The following is a 22,065-nucleotide window of genomic DNA, read 5'->3' as shown; positions in this document are numbered from 1 at the left end:
GCTTAACTTTTCAACATTAGCCCTGATATTTTATTATTATTATTTTTATATGCGGTGACAAATCCACAAGTGATTGGCTGGGTTTATTTGGAGTCCATGTCTGTCTTTTATTAAGTTTAGTTACATTTCATCAGAACAGTAGCTATCTACAAAATATAGCTTGTGCAAAACTACTTAAGTGATGGCAATAATCTGTTTCTTTGCAACTATTTACAAATACATCCATGTCACTGCATGCAAGATTACCATAAATAGCTCCTACATACTTATGTATGCTTTTAAATTCAACCATAAACATAGGATTTTAAACCCAAAACATACTGTGATGTATTTGTCATGGTGTCTTTTTTGTTTTTAAATATATCCCAAAAAGTTTCGGTTCTTCTGAATACATCATTTTTGTCTCAAAACGCACTGAACAGAACACAGTCTAGCTTTATTGTCCAACCAAAGTTGGAAAATTATGTACCATAAAACTGTTGAAAAGCACAAGCATACATTAGCAGATAATTACAATGGCTGTATAGCTACAATATATGGTAATAACAGCAGGTTACAGGTACTTTATGACAACAGGGTTAGTGTATCAGGAAAGCTGAGTCAGTACTGAACTAGTAAGAGCATCATTGAGCTTTGCAGCTCTGCTGCAAACCATGTACAGAGACATGCATATTGAACATCACTGCCTACAGTATGTCATTTTTCTGAGTTCTTAAAGTCCACGAGTGAAGTTGCCACTCAACAGAGTCACTGTTTTTAAGAGTCTTTTAGAACATGAGTATGTACACATGTCTGAGAAACCAATCTAATGTTAAGGCCACCTATGATCTCAAGTGTCTAATTTTCATATCTGCTTCAGTCCTGTCTGAATACAAACCTAAGTGCGAGATGGATCCAGAGTACGGCATAGCACTCCAAACAACTATTGTTACTGAAATACTGTCAGTAGAAAAAGAGCATCATTTGTTTGTCACATTTTGAAACATCAAATACAGATGATATGCAGTTTATAGAGTTTCTGAATACATTCTCCTCAGCGCCGTCGCCTGCGTCTGTGGTCAACAGCTCTTCCTCGCCGTGGTCGCTGCATACTTCCATTTGTGTCTGTGGGTGGATCGGAGGAAAAAGTGCACTCGTGCATGTCCGGGGATGATGGTGCAGGTACAACAGCTACAGATGACTGGTTATTTGAATGCTGGCTGACCTGTGGTTGCTGCTGTATTTGTGTTTGATGTTGTTGTGACTGCTGTAGCTGTGACTGCTGTGGTGTTTCGATTCGCTGTTGTTGTGGTTCTGTGTGCTGCAGCTGCTGCTGAACTGGCTGTGGCTGTAAGTGCTGCTGAGGTGTTTGTGATTGGTGCGCTTGTACACGATGTTGCTGTGGCTGTGGTTGCTGCTGGGCCTCAAGCACTCCTAAGAGCCTTTGCAAGAGGACATTGTTTTGTTGTAGACTGACTGCTAATGCCTCTTGTGAAGTGACAAGTGTTCTCATGTCCTGTCTGAAACCTTCGCCAAACTCCCGCAGACTCTTTTCTACCCGATTTCCAAGCTGAATTGCAGCTTCCCCCAACCCTCGTAGCTCATCTTCGAGCCAGGAACTCCGTGGAGGGGCTTCAAGAGGACCCTGCTGTGCTCCAAGGGATGGCTGAGGACTGCTGGGTTGCGGGCTACCATTGAGGAAAGGAGCACTGTAGAGAGGAGAAGGTGGCAGCCATCGTTCTGATGGAGGGGGTGGTCCTATTCCCAGACCAAGGCCTAATCCCAGTTTGTCTTCCATACTGTTCTCTACAGGTTCACACTCAGGTTCTCCCATGTCTCTGTCACGCTCAAGATTGTCCTCATCTTTCTCCAAACAATCTCTCTCTGATCCTTCCATTCCTACACCTGAAAATAAATTAATTAATTTATTAATAAAAATGGACACAAGCATTGATGAAATTAGTTGCATTTAAAATCTAAAAAGAAAGGCAGTTCTCAGACAACAGTTTACCTGTATCAGAGTCAGCGAAGCATGGAAAACTGGGCTTTGGTCTGGTGCTTTGCTTCTGTCTGGCTTGCTGAAGCCTGGGGCTTGGCTGAGAAGGACGCCCGAGCATTGAGGTCCCTCTGCTGGATGGCAGGTAACAGCTGCGGTGGCGGGCATCCGCCAGTCTGCCCCCATTGCGCCTCTTTAAGTCATCCCAGCGCTTCTTCACCTCTCTAAGGGTTCGCGGGACTCTGGAAACAGCATTTACTCTCTCCAGGATCCCTGCCCAGATGCGCTCTCTTTCACGTCGCCGGAGCCTCCCTGCCGGACCAAAGAGTTCTCCTTCGCACCGAGTAACTTCGGACACCAGCACTTCAAGCTCCGCTCCGCTGAAGCGACTCTTTCTTTTTCCTGCGCCGCCAGCAGCCAGTGCAGCTGACATAGCTCGGTCTGTCAAGAGAAAGTTGAGAGGAAAGCCAAATGGGAAAGAAAAAAAAAAAAAATCTAAATATAAGTGTCAAATTCAGAGCTTTAACAGTCTTATTTTAACTGTGCTAAACAACAACATGGGCAAGTACAACAACTCTTGGCAAACCTCTGAGCCCTGTGACATCAGAATTTTCTTCCATCACTAAAATGTAGCTACACATTTTCTAACAATAATAAAAAGTATTTTTTGCATAATCCAGATGATTTTGCTGACTAAGGGTGACAATAATTTCACAAGGATTTCCATTAGGAGTAAGGCTGGTTTACAAAAAAGATAAAAAGGAAGAACTCTGTTTTCCATGTGCCATGCACATGTTTAGAATTACTCTAAACAGGTGCTCATCAGCAGGACAATTCAACTGCATAAAAGCAAACAGACTCCTGTTTGTTGGAATTATAAAGATATTTAATAAAAGTTGCCAAAATATAAAACAACTGGAGATAAAAAAACAAAACAAAACAACGACCCAGTCTTCATCGGGGACTATGATCAACAGTAGCTTGTATTTTCTTTTCTTTGTTTGTTTTTTTTTTGCTCTATTGTTCCAGTTCTTTTATATTTTTACAACTTTTAATCAATATCTTTATAATTCAGACCAATAGAGTGCCTCAGGAATCTCTGCTGTTACAAATATGCTTACTTTGTTCAATGGACAAAAGGTCATCTGAGGACATGCCAGGTGCCATGATGTTTGGATGTACCACCACAACGTTGAAGGGGAGTCCTCCGGGTAATCCGCTGCTCTGGTCGCAGCTGCCCTCCGAATCCTCATCCTCCCGGGGGAAGCCGTTCTCTGAGGCTCCCCCCCCAAAGGGTCCCTCCGGAGACTCCACTTTGATGTGCATGGGAGGTGATTGCTCGTACAGCAGCCCCCCCTCCTCGTAGTACTCAGTCATGGATCAGACCTGATTTACAGCAGAACTGACTGGCGGGCCAATTCTGATACTGACAGCTTCTGCCCCATTAACAAAAGTTCAAAGCAGAGGTGAACCTACTGCTGAAGACAATACAACTCTTCTGTGTACACATAACTATCAACCTTTTAAGGGTACAGCTGCCACACACTAAAAGTGCGAGGGGGAGGTGGTTCTCAGGAAACGTAAAGTTAAAGTAGTCTTAAACCCGCTTTAGCACATTTATTAAAGCTGCCTAAATCATTGTTGTAGAGATACAAAATAACATTGTCTGATTGATCGCTAGCTCCAACCTCTAAAATCCATTTCTATCATTTCCACCAGTACTGACATGTTAATGCAAACCTAAGTGCAGTGTGTAAAACACCAGAAGAAGGCTGAGTGCTGTATCTAAACGTCCACTTGTTTAACACCGAGTCGAAACATCAGGACAGAGGATCGCCTCCCAGTTCTGAAATCCATCAAAAAATGCTGCTTACAACTATGTCGAAAACCAGAACGGCTACGTTTGCTTTCCCCCTGTAATCTCCACGTCTGCGATATGTCGCATCGATGCGCATTTCTTTCTGCACCACATCCGCAATGGTTGCGCATTCCGCATACATTAGGTGCTGGTCTTGGGATGGAGCTAGTTGTTAAGCTAACAGGCTACCGCAGCTTCAGGTGGAGCGGCAGCTCTGTCGGAACTCCCACTGACAAGCTAGCCGACGCGATTGGAAAGCTGACGCTGTTGTGTTTCTTACCTCATGATAAGGGCACATGGGAGGCAAAAGCAAACCAAAACACAATCGGTGCAGCTGTTAGCTCAGCAGCCGACAAACAGACCGAGGACAGTCGCTTGTTGTTGACGTCATCGAAGGTGCAAGCTCAGGACCAATCAACTGAAGAGCTATCAATTCATCCGTTGAACGATGATGGACAGGCACATCGCGATGTCACACAGTATAGAGATGACTTGGAGGGGTTTTAATTTTACTTTTAATAATAAAACGTCTCTGTTGTTTTCTGCTTTGTGTCGTTCATGATATTTTTTATAAACTCCCGAAAACTCTCAGTTCTGAAAGTACGAACTGTTTTATATATTACACTTTGTTATTGTGATTGTCCTTTCTATTTTATTGTAAGCTATTTTGTTTTCTCCTGCCACTTCATTAGGTTAACCTGTTCACCTTCTGATTAATGCACATGTCAAATTAGCCAATCACATAGCAGCAACTCGGTGTATTTAAGCATGTAAGACATGGTTAAGACCACCTGTTGAAGTTCAAACTTAGTATCAGAAGAAAGGTCAAAGTTGCTTTGACCGTGGCATATGTGTTGGTGTCAAACAGTTTAGACCGAGTTTTCACAGACATACTGGGATCTGCAGGATTTTTCTGCATATCCATCTCTAGGATTTACAGAGAATAGTCAAAAAGAAGAAAATATTCAGTGAGCAGCAGTGCCCTATTGATGTCAGAGGAAACAGGAGAACAGCCAGAATCAAATAACCAGTCATTTCAACCAAGATATGCAGAAGAGCATTTCTGAATGCACATGTTGAATGCACATGAATAGCAGAAAACCACACCAGGTCCCACATTAGGGGCCTTAATACCAGCTGAGCATTGTTTAAACACCACAGCCTGCCTGGGTATTGTTGTTAACCATGTCTATTCCTTTATGGCCACAGTGTACCTGACTTCTGATGGCTTCTTCCACCAGTATCACAAACCATGTCACAAACTTCAAATCATGTGAAATAGTTTTCTTCTACATGACAGTGAGTTCACTGTACTCAAATGATCAACACAGTCACCAGATCTCAATCAAGTAGAGCACCTTTGGGGAAAGGAAGATTCACATCATGGATGTGCAGCTGACAAATCTGTTTCATGCTATCATGAACCAAAACCTCTGGGGAATATTTCCGAGGCAAAGTGCTGGTCCAACCTAACACAAGCAACATGTACATAACAAGTGGGATTTCAAGTTTCTCTATAAAAACATGTTGAATGGCCTGATTAGTCATGAGGAGGATGGCGCTGTTAAGGAGACGAAACTGATCGCCTGCATGTGAAAGTAGGCGCCTGCATGTGTTGTTTTTTAATTAAAAAAAAAAAAAACCTAAGGAGGATTTTAAAAGCTGTCAGGTGAAATTACTGTAAAAGCTTCACTGGACTGTGAGTGTCAAAAGCCTTCAGCCTGAGTGCGTTGTTTACTGGGAGGAGTTAACTAATGCTATTATGCCAAGGAAGCAAAAAAGCACCTGAAAACCAAATGGCTGTTATCAGAAAAATGTTGCCTACTGTAAAGCACTGGCTTTAAATCAAAGAATGCAAGAATCTTTGTTGGATTGTGTGAGCATGTCTGATGACAGGAAGAAGTTATGTTGTGTTAGCAGAGTGTGTGTGTGTGTGTGGGGGGGGGGGGGGGGGGGGGGGACAAAGAAAGAAAGAAGAGGGGGAAAAAAACACCAAAACTTTACATGTCATGCTAAAAACTGTTGTATAAGTCATACACGTGCGCTGAACTTTAAAATGTTGACTTGTTCTTTGTTTCTTTGTTGGGCACAATTTTTTTTTAAAAAGTATGATTAACTACAAACTTAATAAAATTAGGCAAAATTAAATAGGTTGTAGTAAATATTTCTCCAGTAATTTGTACATAGTGTGTTAGCGAAAACCGTCATTGAAGTGATCTTAAAAGTGCTCATGTAGGATAAAACATAACATGTTGCAGAGTGACAATTTAGCAAGATGTGATAAGTAAAAGGAAAAAAAGATATATATTTTTTATCTTTAAACATGCTGCTGTTTCCCAGGTGGGCTAATATTTAATCAGTGTGCTTGGCACATGGAAAAATATGTGGGAGCATGACTGAGATAAAGAGCTGTGAAGCTGGGCTGCACATCTGTATATAAGGCTGCTGCAAACTCTTCTGCTATGTGTAGATTCGCAGGCACAGAAAACAAACATGAAGTACTTCATTCTCCTTGCCCTGTTTGCTGCAGCATGTAAGTCTTTGCACAAAATTTCTCAATTTGATCATTTGAACAGAGAGTTTAACACTGGAACTCTCCTTCTGTATTGCAGATGCTGCTCCCATTGACGATGACAAGATCATTGGAGGCTATGAGTGCACAAAGAACTCTGTGCCCTACATGGTTTCTCTGAACGTTGGCTATCACTTCTGTGGAGGCTCCCTGATCTCCAGCTCCTGGGTCGTGTCTGCTGCTCACTGCTACCAGTCGTAAGTACAGAGAGCATTCATCAAATTAATTTAATGAAAAAATGCACGCAGGGCTGCTAACCCCTATAAAAGGGCATACTAACCAAACAAGTAGACACTCTACTTGAATACATTCCTCTTCTGGCTCTCCCTGCAGAAGCATCCAGTTGCGCCTTGGTGAGCACAACATTGCTGTCAATGAGGGCACTGAGCAGTTCATCAGCTCTTCCAGGGTCATTCGTCACCAAAGCTACAACAGCTACAACCTGGATAACGACATCATGCTGATCAAGCTGAGCAAGCCCGCCACCCTGAACAGCTACGTCAAAACCGTGTCCCTGCCCTCTGGCTGTGCCAGTGCCGGCACCTCCTGTCTGATCTCTGGATGGGGCAACACCAGCACCAGTGGAAGTGAGTCAAAGCCTTCGGTCACACGTTCAGAAAAAAAAGCGTAAATGTTGATGTATGAGTTGTATGACTTTTTTTCCCTCCCCTTCTAGGCTACTACCCTGACCGTCTGATGTGCCTGAATGCCCCCATCCTGAGTGACACAAGCTGCAGGAACTCCTATCCTGGACAGATCACCAACAACATGTTCTGTGCTGGATTCCTTGAGGGAGGCAAGGACTCCTGCCAGGTATGAGCTAAAGCCATCCTGACTGTTTTAGGACAAACCAAACTTCAGAACACCTCTGCTCACACTTGTCTTTTCTGTGCCTCAGGGTGACTCCGGTGGCCCCGTCGTGTGCAATGGCCGGCTGCAGGGTATTGTGTCCTGGGGTTACGGCTGTGCTCAGAAGAACAAGCCTGGAGTCTACACCAAGGTCTGCAACTACAACAGCTGGATCAACAACACCATGGCTAACAACTAAATAAAACTACAGTTTTCTAACTAAAGTTTCTTGTATAATTAACTATGAAATGTGATTCAAATAAATAAATAGTCAACATCATTTCATGTTGTTCCTTGTTTTGTGCTGTTGGGTAAAACATGACGAGAATCATCAGTAAAGCAGATAAATCATAATCACACATGTTTTTAACAATTAGCATAAGACAGTGGTTCAAAAATGAAAATTATATATTTTTTTAGTATTTAAGATTTAATTAAGTTCTTTTTAACTACTTTACATTTAAGACCACAGCGAGCTGCATAGATCGATTACTTTATAAATAAAATTTTAATTTTTCATTCATCACTTAGTGGTAATGCATTAATTAACCTTATAAACATTAATATTTGTTTTGGTCAATGACTCTATAAAGGTTTTCTAAAGTCATTGGTTTTAATTCAGCAGTGTGTATACATTTTATAGAAAACAATAATTTTACGTTTAAATTGAATTCACAGTCTTACACTCTTGTTCTGTAAGTCTGGAATTTTTTTTCATAAACAGATAATAAAAACAAATTATCCAAAGAGATCCACAGGCATCACAGTATATATATACACATCACACATACTGGTGAATTAAATATGCTCAAGCTCTTTAATCAAACTTGTATTGTTTCCAGTAAAATATAATTATTGTTGTTATCCATGAATTTTCAACTTCAAAGTTTTACAAAAATGCAGAAAAAAATAGTAAAGCACGTTATTATTGTTTTATTGAGATTCCACATTACACTCATTTACTTGTACTTCTGAACAGAAAATGTGTTTTTGTGGTTCAATGTAATGCTTGGTTTATTTGTGCGGGGTCAAATTTGATACAATGTGTGAAAATAGGAGTTCAATTAAATATTTTCCTATTAAATAATAAAATAATTAAAAAATGTAACCCTTTTTTTTGACAGTTTAAAAAAAATATTTATGTTTTCTTATCTTTATGGCAGGCGATCTAATACATTTGTTTAGCACTATACTTGTCTCTCACTTATCTTCTTTGTGAAGAGACACTAAGAGTATAAGTATATAATGCTACATAATTATACAGTTTTTCTATCATTAATTCAAATCTTTTATAAATGAAGTGTATGTGACTGGTGGTAGGACTAAACCTAGATTATAAGCACTGACCTTTATCAACCAGATGGCTTTTCACACGCTGGTCAGATAACAGATTGTCACAGTAGAGTAATTAGGACCCTACACCACGGGCAGAACATGTTCCCTCTAAGCCTGAAGGAAAAAAGAAGGAACACACGCATGTAAACGCAACAACATTGTCATCCCCTATGTAGCCGGTGTATCAGAAAAACTCAGGAGAGTTTTCTCCAGGCATGACATCCGGGTGCATTTCAGACCCAGCAACACGCTCAGACAAAAACTGGTTCACCCGAAAGACAAAACTCCAAAACACAGACTTAACAATGTGGTGTATGCTGTACAGTGCAGCGAGGAATGCCCAGACCTCTACATTGGAGAGACCAAACAGCCACTTCACAAGCGCATGGCACAACATAGAAGAGCCACCTCCACAGGACAAGACTCAGCTGTCCATCTGCATCTAAAGGACAAAGGTCACTCTTTCGAGGATGCCAATGTTCACATTTTGGACAGAGAGGACATATGGTTTGAAAGAGGAGTGAAAGAAGCCATCTATGTCCACTGTGAGCGACCATCTTTGAACAGAGGCGGTGGCTTACAACACCAACTCTCTGCCATCTATAATCCAGTTTTGAGTTCCCTCCCCAGACGTCTTAATGCCCACTCTCATCCGGGGCCATCTGACCACAGGAATTCGCATGATAAGGTGGGGCCAGGTTTCACAGTGAGCTCACCTGAAACTCTGGCTGATTGGGACCCACACCCAGTTTCACACCTTGGCTCAGGCGATTAGAGGATCATCAGGGGGTCCTTTTGTCCCTCTTTGGGGGGAAACTCCCACTAGATTTAAATCTGGGACCCCCCACCATTTGACCTTAGAACTGAAGAAGCTTCTCAGATGAGAGGTGAAACGTCCAGACGCTTTTCTTTGCAAGCTCCTTTGATCTCCACAGATATTCTCCATTTTCCAAGCAAAACGTAAAGAAATGAGGGTAAGTTCGATACTTTCACACATTATAGTATACCAAATTTTTTTAAAATCACACAATAATAAAAGTAGTATTTGGGTTTCAGTGGAATACATAAACATCAGGACTTTGCCCTTATCTTCCAGACAGTGGAAATAAAGGACAAAGATACTGGTGTCCTTGTTATCTAATAAAAAGGAAATGGTAGCTCTAACAATATTTTGAAGGCTTTTATTCCTCTGATGATAATTTAATACTTTTAAAGATGGTCAAATACTACAATTATACGTTTTTGCTTTAAAATGTTTTATTTAAAAAAAATCTGTATTTAAAATGCAGGTTAAGTTTTCTGACAACAAACAACTAATTTGCAATTGTTTGTTTTTTCTCTATGTAGAAGAAGAAAAAGAAAGAAAGAAAAAGTAAGACCCCTTATTAACTTAAATACACAAACTCGGTACATATTGATCAATCTGACTTATTGCCTTTCAGTGCGAAAACATGCCGGAGAAGCCAATATAACTTAAAAATAAAGAATAACGATTTGATTAGAAAAGTGATGTTTATTTTATTAAGACAAACTATAGAAGACAATTATTTACAACACTGCAAGGTGTCCATTCAGAAACTGTTTTGAATTGTTAATTCTTTAAAGCAGCGGTCCCCAACCCCTGGGCCACGGACCAGTACTGGACCAAGAGAGGCTCGGGTGTGAAATTTATGGTTTTCAGGGTTTTTATTGTTAGCTGCTAATAAAATTAGACAATTATACAGTGAATTCACGTTTATTATTATATTTACGAAATACCAGTTTTTATTTTGGTCGTATCATTTTATTTTGTTGTATTCATCCGCGGCCTTAAAGGCCGGTCTGTGAAAATATTGTCTGACATTAAACCGGTCCGTGGTGCAAAAAAGGTTGGGGACCGCTGCTTTAAAGGACTCCACTGAACTCAAGCGTGACATAAACACAAAGCATGAAAAAGCATCTTTTCCAAAAGCTGTAAACAGTGATCGTCGTTCAACAAAACAAGCTTGGCTCAACAAATGAGGAACGTGTGTTTTTCAGTATTTATTGAAAAACTTTGCAATAATTCAGTTTATCACACAGGCTCACAAAATGATTCATGAGTAAAACTGATAGTCACTCTTAAAATGTAAATACAAAATGCCAGAACACGTTATTGTTGTGGACCAAAACAAAATTGTAATCGGTACACTGTAACAGCCAAGAAAACATCTGCATGAAGTAGATTTTAATACTGAACCCACAGTGTCAATGTCCAATATGTTGTATTTACTTGTTAGTCAGTCAATCCATGCCTCATTAGTGGGGGCAGTACTGTGCCCCCCCCCCTACCCACCACCACAGAGCACAGTGTATTTTCTCCAATTTGTAAAATGAGAAAGATGTAGGGCGGCAAGAATGTGATGGTTCAAAAGAATAGTGAATATTGTGCTCAAAAGAAAAACAAAAACCATCCAAGGACCACTCTCTTTATGATTTTAGAAATTTTACATCAAGTAAAATTTCTAAAATCATAAACATGTATCCAACAGGCCTATTTCACAGCAGCCATTTGACTTAAAATAGTGGCTAAACAGACAGGAAGCTTTAATAATGTGTTTAGATTAGTGACACTTGTGTCTCCCTACTATCTGCTGTGGCTGCCGCGAAATAGGCATAATGCATAATCCCAGGGTGGCTTCTGGTTAAACTGAATTTGACACAGAGCACTCGTATCAAATTTGCACGTCTCTCTTTATCTACATGTCTTCTGTTCATTTTATACGAATTTAATTACAGAATACTGAAACCTAAACCTGACAAACAGCTGACTAAACGATTAGAGCATAATCTTCCAAGTCACTTGAGTGTCTAAGTTTCCCAGGTGTGCAACAACATTTCAATAGATTTATTCAAAGCTGTCTTGAGAATGCTGAATCATCCAGGTAAGGAAATCCCAAAAAGTTGATTCAGTTCATCTGGACGTGGTGTTTTCAGTGTGACATCCAAGTGACTTCTTCAGTCTCAGCTGACTGCAGGTTTCCCCAACATATTAAACAGTACATTTGTGTTTCCACAGCTGTTTTTAACTTGAACCTTTAACTGCTTAATAAACTTAAGAAAATGTACTTTGCATATTTGTCTTCTCTCATAAAATGAACCCAACAAAACCTGCATTGAGCTGAGACCCAAGAAGTCGCTTGGATTAGTGATGAAACATTTCTCCCACTGAAAGCTCTACGTCCAGATAAACATAATCTACTTTTGGGGATTTATCTAAAGCTGCATTTCCACCACAGGTTTCCCAAAGAATAAGGAACCTGCGGAGTAAATCAGGATGTTTTCCAGGGACCCGGCAATATTTTAGAGTTTTGAGGAAATATTTAACCTAACAAAACATCCTTTCTAAGCGGTATTACTGTGAATGGGGCTTTGGTTCATGTCTGCAACTACTGCACTTCTCACTCACATCACAATATGCTGCAATACCTCACAAAATATGTTCAATCTAACATTTTGAATGCACTTTGTGATGACTGCATGTCTCTTTAGTGACAAAGAATTGTGCGCTCACCTCCCTCATTTCACATTACAACATCAACATTTTAGTGTGCTCTACGCTGAAGTAGTGATCTGCAATATAGTGGCATGCCTAATTTGCCTAATCTTCACAGCTCTTTAAATCATGGTGGAAATGCAGACGACCAACAGTCTGAAGAAAGGTTTTTGTGCCTTGAAATTTCCTGGGACATTTGTGTGGAAATGTAGCTTAATACAGGATTACAAGGACCCCAGAGTGGAAAAACGTGATGGGCACAGAACGTTGATGGCCATTGAAATGTATTTTGATTTAAAGTCATTACACCTGGCCTCTAGCGTGCTGCAAATAATGCTGATAAAGGTCTGAAATGGCTGCGTAGGAACTTCCACACACAGCACAGCTCACACCGTCTGAAGGCTTTTCATTTGACATGCTGGCATTCTGAGTCACGTGTTTCTTCACAGTTCTTAAAGGGGTAATGGGTTTTCCAAGTCCATTTTTACCTACACTGTCACAACTGGCCTCTTTATCTTGCACTACATTTGCCCTGCTGGGATGCTCAGAAGAATTACCCAAATCAGGATCCTGGCTTTGAACACAGGAAGTCACAATTGATTCCTGAAAAACTGGGTCTGGATATTTAGATAAGGGATCTGAGAGAGATTTAATTTCCTCAGAAGCTTGGCGTAATGTTTCTATGCCATTATTGGTGGGAGGGTTTAGCGTTTTCGTGTTTGATGGTGCATTGCGATCATCTACTGATAAATCAAAATCAGAGTCTTTGCGTATGTCTTGCGTTGAGGAATGGCAGAGCTGGTGACTAAACAGCATGTCTAGAGTTTTAAAGCTGCACCTGCAGCGCTCGCATTGATAAGGCAGAAACACTTTCTTGGGCCTGACTTGAACCCACTGGAACTCTGGGTGCTCACTCATGTGTTTTTTGTAAGGCTCTACAAACCGAAAACCTTGCCCGCATTGAGGACACGTAAAGCGGCCATCCCTGTGACGATGAATTCTCTGATGGTGCCACAACTTTTTCCAGCTTCCTAGTGTTTTACCACAGCAGGCACAGGTGTAGCTTTGACCTGGGGCGTGTGTGAGCATGTGGGCTCTGAGCCTGCCCATGTGTCTGAAGAGTCGCCCACAGTTTGGGCACAGATATCTCCTGGGATCTGATCTGTTGTCTACTTTGTTTAACTTTGACACTAGGTGTGAGAGACTGTGAGCTGGTATGACCGTGGACTGGAACGGTTTTTTCAAGTTGTTGGAGCGCTTCTTGTGGATGATCTGTGGCTGTTTCTTCTGTGTTTCACAGCTGGCAGCTGCCACCAGAGCTGAATTGTGCGCCGAAGAGCACCTGAGCGCAGGCACTGTGTACTGAATTAACGACACCGTCTCCTCCTCCTTAATCGCAGAGCTGGAGGCATTTTTTTCCACGCTGCACTGACTGCGATGGGCGTTGAATTCAGACAGCACACCAAACAGCTTGTCGCAGTACAAGCAGCGATAAAGCTTTGCGCCGGTGTGCTCTCGCATGTGGCTGTTGAACTCCTGCAAATGGTCAAAAACATTCTTGCAGATGTGGCATGTGTACGTTAGCGAAGGCTTTGGGCGTCTGTGTGCTTGCGCGTTGTCATCGCTTCCCAAAGGTCTACATGAGTGATTTTTTGCATTGCTGTAGTGAGTAAATGATTTTTCACAATGGGTGCAGTTGTAACGCTTCACAGACCAATGCGTGAGCTCGTGAACACGGAGGAAATAGGCCTGCCCGAAAGCTTTGCCACAGATGTCGCACTTATAAGGCTTCTCTCCTGTGTGGACTCGGACGTGTCTTATGAGCGCCGACTGAAATGGGAATGATTTGCCACAGTACTGGCAGACTTTTTTCTCTCTTTTTTCCACTGCTCTTTGCAGCTCCCTGCTGCTTTCCTCTGCTGGTTCTCTGCTCTGTTCCTCAGCCTTGCTGTTCTTACACTCCTCGTTCAGCTCGTGTGCGTGCACTTCCATATGTGCAGCGTACTCAGAGCAAGAGAATTTAATCTTGCAATATGGGCACTTCTGATATATGTTGCTCTTTCTGTGGGTCTTGAGATGAAGATTTAAGTTAGAGTTTTTGCTAAAACCCTTGCCACACTCTGAACACTTGAACGGCCTCTCTCCTGTATGAATGCGCTGATGGATGACGAACTGAGACAGAAACTTAAAAGTACGACCACAGTAACCACATTTCAACAGGGTTTTACCCCCCTTTTTAGTATAGATGACATTTTCGCCAACACTGGCGTTAGTTTCCTTTTCCTCATCACTGCAGTTTGTTTTTGGTTGGGTGTCACCAGCCGCTTCGTGGTTCTCTACAAGACGCTCTCTTGGTGATAAAACCTTGTTTACCATCCTCCTCCTCTTACCACCTCTTTTGCGTCGAAAAACAACATTTGGAACCTCAGATTTAACTAAGGGAGTGGTGCTGTGCTGGGAAGAATTGGGGCTATTTGACCTGGGCGCAGGTTTTAAATGCTCCAGCTCTAGCTCTAAATTCTCAGCTTTGACAGCAAACGCGGCCCCAATAGATTTCCGGGTTTGATCAGGGGGAGTCAGGGTATCTGTGCTAGAGGGCTTTGCCTTTGGCAGCTCTGCATCTGCTGGAGACTCTGAGAAGTCTGGTGTTTCTGATGGTGACTCCTCGCTGCCATTTATGTCCAATGACTGATTTACTTTAAGGTTATCAGTCTGAGTTGGGTTTGGCAAATCAGATTCTTTCAAGCTGTCTGAAGGAATAGCTTCAGGCTCAGGCTGGGAATTCACCTCTGCTTTTGGTAATGCAGTTTTGTCTCGTTGCTTCTCCTGCTCTAGTCCTTCCCCAGAATGCAGGTGGAGCTGATCATTCCTCACATCTGAATCAGTCTCACGTTTGTCAGTGTCCACCTGTTTTTCTGTCTCTGTGCTTTTTCCGCAGTCAGTGCTCAACACCAGCAAGGCCTCCTGGGATTCATCCAGCTTGGACACTTTTGCTGGAAGTTGCTGATCAATTTGCAACTTAGTCCTTCGTCTCTTCACACCTTTAGAGTTGGATGTACGAGTACTTTCTGTAGTCCCCGCTTCAGTTTGTTTTAGATCCTCCTTGTCCTTCTTGCTATGAGAGTCTAACTTATCATCCTGCATCAAAGTAGGTTGCTCCACCCTACTCCTCAGTGTTCGTGCAGGACTGCTAAACTTATTAGCATGAGGACCAGGAGCAGCCATAGAAACCTGGTTTTGAAAAGCTGCCATTTCTGATTTTCTTGGCCTTCCTGGTCTTCTTTTTGGCAGCAAAGGAGCAGCGACTTGTACGTTGTTATCCAGGACAGGCTGAGGAGCGGGCATCTCATTATGAGCCACACTATTTATTAACTTACTATCCACAGCGTAAGGCAAATTGTCACTGTTGTGGTTTTCCACACTTGCTGGCAAAGGTATGGTGGTGCTAACTTCCTTATGCTGAACAGCATCTGGACCTCTTTTGTCTTCAGTCGGGGCTGGTTTGATTTTACGGGGTCTCCCACGTTTCTTGTGGATGATCACGGGCTTCCCTTGGCTGTCTGTTGTAGAGCTGCACACGCTAGCAGGAGTCAGAGATTTTGCTTCCACCTCTGCCTGCGAGGGCACTGCCTCACTGCGCTGACAGTTTCTCTCACCAGCTCTTTCAGAGCTGACATGAACATCAGACTCCCTGCTCCCAGGCTGTTTCAACGCCGTCCCTTTCATTTTATCTCCCCGCCTGGAGTCCACGTCTCCCTCACTGCATGTCTTACCTTCGGGTATCTGTGGAAGTAAAAAGAAGAGTGAACATTAATGAATTAATGATTTTACTTTTGTTGCACAAATCATTTGGAAAAGCATGTTTATTAAAGGTGGAAAGCATAAACACATGAACTGGGAATCATTTGCACATTTCAAAAACTATAGAGAGATATTTGCACAAATATATCTACCAAAATTGGTTCAAACTGGAAAACTAAGCGTGCATATTCACATATGCACAGATGCATGACTTGATAACACATCACATCAGACTGCGCTCTTGATTAGTGCAGATTTAAATGACGCTGTATACTGTAATAAACAGCACAAGCTCATCCACTTGTCTTTCTTACTGGCTACCTGCTTGCAGTCCGAAGAGGCATGATTGGAACTGCGAGGTTGAGGTGCCACAGAAGTTAACTCAGAGACTGTATTTTGGTCACTGCTTCCTCTGCTGAAGGACATTTTACTCCCCATGTCAAGAGTCTGTGGATTAAACAGCGACAAGGAGGCTGTAAAACGAGCAGCGACGCGTAAAAGCAAAAACGCTTCGGGCTGGGGAGTAATTATTCCCAGGATGAAAAATAGAAAATTACTAATAAACTGCATGCCATGCCCATTTGTCGTGATAAGTTTAAAGTGGATGGTTGAACTGGGATCATCTCATGCACCCACTGACTATTTTTACAGATAGGTGTACCAAACTGCAAATTTATACTGGAGAAGTATAGTAAAAGCCATAACTGGATCACACACAGCCAGATTTAAGCTCAATAAGCATATTCTGCTTTGCAAAACTTCAAGTTTTCCCACAAAAAGATGAGCAACCTTTTAAAATGATCTAAACCCGCTGGGAAAGAAGCAGAGTTTGCAACTGGTTTTACAGAGAACTGCTGAGTTTCATAACCTCGTGACTTGAAAATACGCCTCTAAGGGGACTGACACCCTTTTCCCATTACATTTCCAGAGGTAAATCTAGCATTTCTTCTACAACAGTTATATAAAAGTTAGTCAGAAGCAGGAGATGGACTTTGCCAATTTAAAAAAATAAAAACCATATAGCATCTTATAAATAATGATGTATCATTACACAACTGCTTACAAGCTATTTGGAATGAGCTCCCTAATAGGCACCTCTAACAATACAATCAATAACAATACCCTGTATGACAATATTTAAAGCTCATCATCTATCACCAACAGTTTAAAGCGACCGACCCGCAGAAACATGCACACTATCCAGGCTCAAAGTAGATTCACTGCAGTTTGCAAAAGCACAGGGCATATGCATTAGATGTAACAGAAGAAATCCAGCCTAGCTTGACAAGATGTGCATGGTTGCTATTGTTATCCTGCCTTTCATCTCCACTGCAGGAACACTTCATCTGATGGAGACTTTGTGATGCTCACGAGCTGCTCACTCACATTTAAACCCCCTCTCAGACACAGCCGTGCCCCACTGGCTCACTTCTATGTTTTACAGCATTTACAGATTTAAAAAGAAACCCAGCTTCCAGTTATCATTCAAAGCTACCAAAGCCGTGACTAACAATGTGAGTTAGGCGTTATCGTGTGCTAGGCCACATCGCTAGCTCCGATAATTTGACATCACAGGCCACACGAACCTTAAGCATTAATCGCTACGCCTGCTCACACAACTTTCTTTACAGCTAGTAACGCATGTGTAGTTAATCTGTGAACGTCTGTGATGGGTGATAGTAAACACAAAGTGCTTGCCTGCGTGGGAGAGAGTCAGAACTGGTTTCTGCGTAGCCATGCGCTGACCGCCGCTCAAACTAGAACTAGCTAGCACTGGCTAACTCAAGCTGTGGCTACGAGGCATTTTGGACGCCCTTTTCTTACAGGGATGCACTGATCTAAGAGCTGAGCTGTTAATGTGGGCCTCGCTTTTTCTTCTTTTCTGAACAGTTTGCAGGAGTGAATCAGTCGGTATCCACACACAAAGCAACCTGAAAAAACTGTTAATTAAGCCGAGCGCAGAGAGCGGGTAGTTAGAGTGCTGTGGGAAATTTCGGAACTCCTCATGGGGAAAACTTTCAAAATTGTAATCAGAACACGCGCACACAAAAAACAGCAGATTTGTTCTGTTTGTCAATATGTGTGTGTTGCTGAGACAATTAGAAATGTTATAAACAAGAAGCGTGGAAGGCAAAAAGACATACATTCATTTAGCAATTAACAATAATGGGAGTATGCCCAACTCCTACTCGTTCTGCAGTTTTAAGTTTTCGCAGTTAGTCCGTGCCAGATGTGCAAGCAGCAGGTATCTCAATGTACACCCAATATATATCCAGTTTGGCATATGTTGCCTTAACACATAGGATTTAAATTGACGCTTCTTTTACACACAGACAACAAGTGAACTCCGCATGCGCGCTTCTGCAGCATCTTTGATTTTAAGGTATGGACGTTACCTCATAATGAATGGACGCACGACGTCGCTTTGTTTGTGCTTTGAAACAGCTCCCTCTGCTGGAGAACCACTAATGACAATGAAACTGTCATCATTAGTTTGGTGGATACAAAAAAACAGGCAATTTTAAGAGTGGAGGCACAAAACTTGATAAAAATTAAGAAAAAAAACCCCTAATACACTATTAATATACCTCATTTTCAGACAGTATCTTTAAAATATCTATAATGAATTATTTTTCACATTTGTATGTATTTGATGTACTTTGTGAAAGATTACCAGCGCTTTACAATGCAGTATTAAAATATGCAGGATCTGGTATCCTCGTGTCGTTTCCACATCATCATAATAAATGTTGTTCCAGGTTCAACATTGCAAGTGACCAATCACATTGTTGTGACGTAATACTACAAAGTGTCATGAACACAAAACACTGAGTTTGAAAATATACTTTAATACATTATATATTGTATTCTTAAAAGTCTCTACAAAGCTGGTATGAACACACTGGGCATTTTGGCCAATCCCCACAGCTTCACAACACATTCTGATCATACTAAAAACATAAAAACAGAGCAAAAACTATAATAGTGCCGGTTAGGGCACCAAACTTGATTCAACCCCCACATACGTACATTTTTTTTCATCTTCTGCAACCACCACAGAGGTACCACCTTCATACTTTTATAAATTCGAAATGCATTAACAAAAGAAATCGAGGTGAATTAAAGATGCATTTTTATTATCACTACTCTCTATATCTTAAAACAGTCTTGAGCAAACCAGGAAGCATCATGCTCCTGTGCAGTGAACTGGGCAATTCCTTTCAACCAGGATGTCGCCATCTCTATGCGCTTGGTCCATATTTTACATGACATGCAGACTGGATGTGCCTCACTAGTTTTGTCAAGTCTTGATTGGTACAGATGACGTTACTTGGTAAATCATCTCAGCAGGTTTGTCTGGTCCGCCTTCAACGATGTAACAGTCATCATCGCTATCTACTCCCGTGTTCCCGTTGACAGGCCCTTTTTCCAAGTTTACAGTCAGGATTTGGCTCTTCTTCACATTACCAGAAGGTGGTATAATGTATTTCCTTTTGCCATTTACCTGAGCAGGAACTGGGCTTGCCACTGGCATGATCTTTTTGAACTGCTGCATGCCACCTCGCACGTGTTGGGCCATAAACTCCCGTGCTTTGACACACTTGTGCCTCTGAAGGAGTTGAGCAGAATCAAAAGAAATATGACAGACTCGGCATGGGAAGCCACTTGATGCAGAAGACACCCCTGCAGAGTTTGTGGGCATCTTTAACTGCCAAGTAGGATTTTGAGTCTGAAACTTTGATGGAAAGGACACACCGATGTTGGGGTTGGATGCATTCTTAAACTGCAATAATGGAGTGACACGTACCCTCTGATTGTTAATGAAAGGGACACTCTTAATTTTCAAGATGGAAGTGGGGGGCGGTTCACCAATATTCTGATTTGTCACCTGCAGAGAGGAAGTAGTCGGAAGACCCAGGGCGCTCAGAGTCTTTGCCCCACTAAGTGGCTTTGCTGTTATTAGCCTGAATTTGGATCCGTTGTTTGGTGAGTTACATACATGGTAGCGAGGCACGACCTTTTTGCTGGAGAGCAGCAGCCCACATCCTATGCAGCCCGAAATTTTGTCAGGAACATGGAAGTTGTGGTGGGAGATGAGTAAGGTCTTTGAGAAAAAACACTGCCCACACTTACCACAAGAGTATGGCTTTTGCTTGTTAAACCTGCGCACAGTTGGCAGCAACACAACTGGCTGATAAAGCGTCCAGACATCCACTGTCGGTGCGCCAACATCTGCGAAAATATTCTGCATGTCTGTTGTTGAGGATGCGGGGTTTGGGAGCAAAGATGCTTGTGACATTGATGGGTACAACTCAGGCACTTGTGAAATTTTTGCAGGCTGCACGCAAAGCTGCGGCACACACACCGACGCACTGGGTACCTGCAGCACAGAAGTCACTGGCAAAGAAACTGGGGGTGCACTGGCCTTTGTCCAAGCATTGGTCATTTTAGGCGTATTCCAGATTACCTCACCCTTCTGTATCCTTTTAAGTTTCTCCTCCTCCTCTATGCGCTTCTCTATCCTGCGGTTCCTTATGGTTTTGTGATCAAGCACTTGGTGCCCGGGCTCGTGCATAGTGCTGTGCTCCTGCATGTGCTTGTACTCAGTAAACTCGGTCCCGCAGGAGCAGATGAAACTCGCGGATGAACACATATGCTCTTCCAGGCATTTCCTGTTTGCAAATATCTGCTCACAGCTGAAGCAAAACTGCCCTCCATTCATCAGGTCTGTGACCAAGTTGTAATCCAGGGCGCTTTGCCTTCCTGTCTCCATCCTCAGACTGGGCATTAGTGTGTTCACTGCTAACGGGGAGCCCGCTGGTCCTGGTAGAAGAAGCAGGTTTGAGAATAAATATGAATCACAAGCAGTGTACGGAACATCACTTTTAGCTTCTTTTTACATGTTTAAAATGCATTTGCTGTTCGCCTATAAAGGAAAGTCCATACTTCTGCGCTTTGCACAATTACTAGCAAATCACTACAACTGTGAAAGGAAAACCAAATTATTAGGCGGTGAATTATTCACAAAAAAAGCACTGTACACTTGAGACATCTGGAGGGTAAAGCACCTTAGCTAGCAACGCTGTAAAATTAATAATGGCTTTTTTTTATCTAACGCGCGCTTCCTTTGCTACATGCCTAGCATGCTAGCGTTAGCCTCTGCTACATCACATACAACATCATTAGCTCATCCCAACATGAAAACGAAACCGCTGCCATCCCAATAGTAAGGCATTACCTTGGAAAAGCTGCAAACTGTTTGTCTGGTGTCGTTTTGCGAGACATTAACAAATGGGCTGAGTCGCCGGTATGTAGCACAAATAGGTAGCAGTTAGCCTGTAACCACACCGAACAAACAAGAGGAAGAAGGAAAAAAAAGAGAAATCCTTATCTTCTTCTCTTAAACATCACACGCTGTTATGTTTCACTAGCGCCACCAACTGGGAATCTTAACGCATTCACCGAGTATAACAATAAAAATCAGGAAAATCAGAAAATCCCCCAAAACATAACATAACAAAACAAACAAACAAACAAAACCAGCAATAAAGTTTTAGATACTCTATCTTTATTCAATTTACAGAACAAACCGAAAGGGTGTAGGCTGATGCTAAAGCTAAAACACCTCAAGAAAATCAATTCAACTACAACTCACCTCACCTTTTAATCAAGACAAAAAGAAGAAAAACAAAGAAATAATAGATCACTAATGTCAAATATACAACTACAGATGAACTCTTTAAATCTAAAGCATCGTCGCAGTAAACAGTTATCACAGTACTGAATAATTTTGTCTGGGAAGCCTGTTAATTTCTTCTTAAATGGTGCCATATTTGGTGATTTAGCAGCAGAGCTGAGCACGTGGGCTGTGCCTGTGAAACACTTGCCAAATCTTCTCTAACAATATGAAACAGCTTCTGGATATTAAGTGGTAATTATCTCTTGTAGGCTTTGTCCATAATTTGAATTATGCTGAAAACTACTAATCTATCATACTTTGTTTAATTTCAGTGTATTTATTGAATATATATATTGGATTTGTTGACTCACTGTAGGGTTTGATAGTTCTCATTCATATGGTTTCAAAATAATTATTTCTTTATTAGGTTTTATTTATATAAGTAAAAAGTTAGAAGTTTGTCTCAAGTTTCCAAACACAT

At 41.7% G+C, this 22,065-nt stretch overlaps 4 protein-coding genes across 7 annotated transcripts; 1 reads left to right on the top strand and 3 right to left on the bottom strand.

Annotated features, from left to right (window-relative positions):
* Window positions 1-82: 82 nt before the first annotated feature.
* On the bottom strand, window positions 83-4,220 carry LOC102782353 (uncharacterized). Of its 2 annotated transcripts, XM_087847964.1 has the most exons (4): window positions 4,114-4,220; window positions 3,097-3,411; window positions 1,991-2,416; window positions 83-1,884 (listed from the first exon to the last, which is right to left on the bottom strand). In XM_087847964.1, exons 2-4 carry the CDS (start codon window positions 3,350-3,352, stop codon window positions 1,034-1,036), a joined length of 1,533 nt encoding a protein of 510 aa, XP_087704090.1. In that variant the 5' UTR covers window positions 3,353-3,411; window positions 4,114-4,220; the 3' UTR covers window positions 83-1,033. The 2 variants fall into 2 exon arrangements, with proteins under 2 accessions (XP_087704090.1, XP_006796005.3); XM_006795942.3 differs by having other exon boundaries at window positions 3,097-4,214.
* A 2,083-nt stretch (window positions 4,221-6,303) lies between these two features.
* prss1 (serine protease 1) lies at window positions 6,304-7,534 on the top strand. Its single transcript, XM_006795941.1, has 5 exons — window positions 6,304-6,366; window positions 6,446-6,602; window positions 6,739-6,992; window positions 7,082-7,218; window positions 7,304-7,534. Exons 1-5 carry the CDS (start codon window positions 6,327-6,329, stop codon window positions 7,451-7,453), a joined length of 738 nt encoding a protein of 245 aa, XP_006796004.1. The 5' UTR covers window positions 6,304-6,326; the 3' UTR covers window positions 7,454-7,534.
* Window positions 7,535-10,082: 2,548 nt separating this feature from the next.
* On the bottom strand, window positions 10,083-17,866 carry si:dkeyp-84f3.9 (uncharacterized). Of its 3 annotated transcripts, XM_006795939.3 has the most exons (3): window positions 17,603-17,866; window positions 16,226-16,351; window positions 10,083-15,886 (listed from the first exon to the last, which is right to left on the bottom strand). In XM_006795939.3, exons 2-3 carry the CDS (start codon window positions 16,340-16,342, stop codon window positions 12,407-12,409), a joined length of 3,597 nt encoding a protein of 1,198 aa, XP_006796002.2. In that variant the 5' UTR covers window positions 16,343-16,351; window positions 17,603-17,866; the 3' UTR covers window positions 10,083-12,406. The 3 variants fall into 3 exon arrangements, with proteins under 3 accessions (XP_006796002.2, XP_006796003.2, XP_035765908.2); XM_006795940.3 differs by lacking the exon at window positions 16,226-16,351; XM_035910015.2 differs by lacking the exons at window positions 16,226-16,351; window positions 17,603-17,866 and adding an exon at window positions 17,291-17,412.
* An 871-nt stretch (window positions 17,867-18,737) lies between these two features.
* On the bottom strand, window positions 18,738-21,268 carry LOC102781280 (uncharacterized). The gene is made up of 2 exons (XM_006795938.3): window positions 21,144-21,268; window positions 18,738-20,728 (listed from the first exon to the last, which is right to left on the bottom strand). Exon 2 carries the CDS (start codon window positions 20,691-20,693, stop codon window positions 19,206-19,208), a length of 1,488 nt encoding a protein of 495 aa, XP_006796001.2. The 5' UTR covers window positions 20,694-20,728; window positions 21,144-21,268; the 3' UTR covers window positions 18,738-19,205.
* Window positions 21,269-22,065: the final 797 nt, after the last annotated feature.

This window comes from Neolamprologus brichardi, chromosome 11 (genome assembly GCF_056152115.1).
Source record: "Neolamprologus brichardi isolate AB-2024 chromosome 11, ASM5615211v1, whole genome shotgun sequence".
Classification (NCBI taxonomy): Eukaryota; Metazoa; Chordata; class Actinopteri; order Cichliformes; family Cichlidae; genus Neolamprologus; species Neolamprologus brichardi.
This window is presented reverse-complemented; position numbering and strand designations above follow the sequence as displayed.

Excerpts from the sequence above, each read along its gene's own strand:
- LOC102782353 (XM_087847964.1), bottom strand. The coding sequence starts at position 3,352 with ATGACTGAGTACTACGAGGAGGGGGGGCTGCTGTACGAGCAATCACCT. Across the intron at positions 2,417-3,096 it reads CCTTTTGTCCATTGAACAAA|ACCGAGCTATGTCAGCTGCA; the intron begins GTAAGCATATTT and ends TTCTCTTGACAG. Across the intron at positions 1,885-1,990 it reads CTTCGCTGACTCTGATACAG|GTGTAGGAATGGAAGGATCA; the intron begins GTAAACTGTTGT and ends ATTTATTTTCAG.
- si:dkeyp-84f3.9 (XM_006795939.3), bottom strand. The coding sequence starts at position 16,342 with ATGGGGAGTAAAATGTCCTTCAGCAGAGGAAGCAGTGACCAAAATACA. Across the intron at positions 15,887-16,225 it reads CCTCTTCGGACTGCAAGCAG|ATACCCGAAGGTAAGACATG; the intron begins GTAGCCAGTAAG and ends TTACTTCCACAG.
- LOC102781280 (XM_006795938.3), bottom strand. The coding sequence starts at position 20,693 with ATGCCCAGTCTGAGGATGGAGACAGGAAGGCAAAGCGCCCTGGATTAC.
- prss1 (XM_006795941.1), top strand. The coding sequence starts at position 6,327 with ATGAAGTACTTCATTCTCCTTGCCCTGTTTGCTGCAGCAT. Across the intron at positions 6,603-6,738 it reads GCTGCTCACTGCTACCAGTC|AAGCATCCAGTTGCGCCTTG; the intron begins GTAAGTACAGAG and ends CTCTCCCTGCAG. Across the intron at positions 6,993-7,081 it reads CAACACCAGCACCAGTGGAA|GCTACTACCCTGACCGTCTG; the intron begins GTGAGTCAAAGC and ends CTCCCCTTCTAG.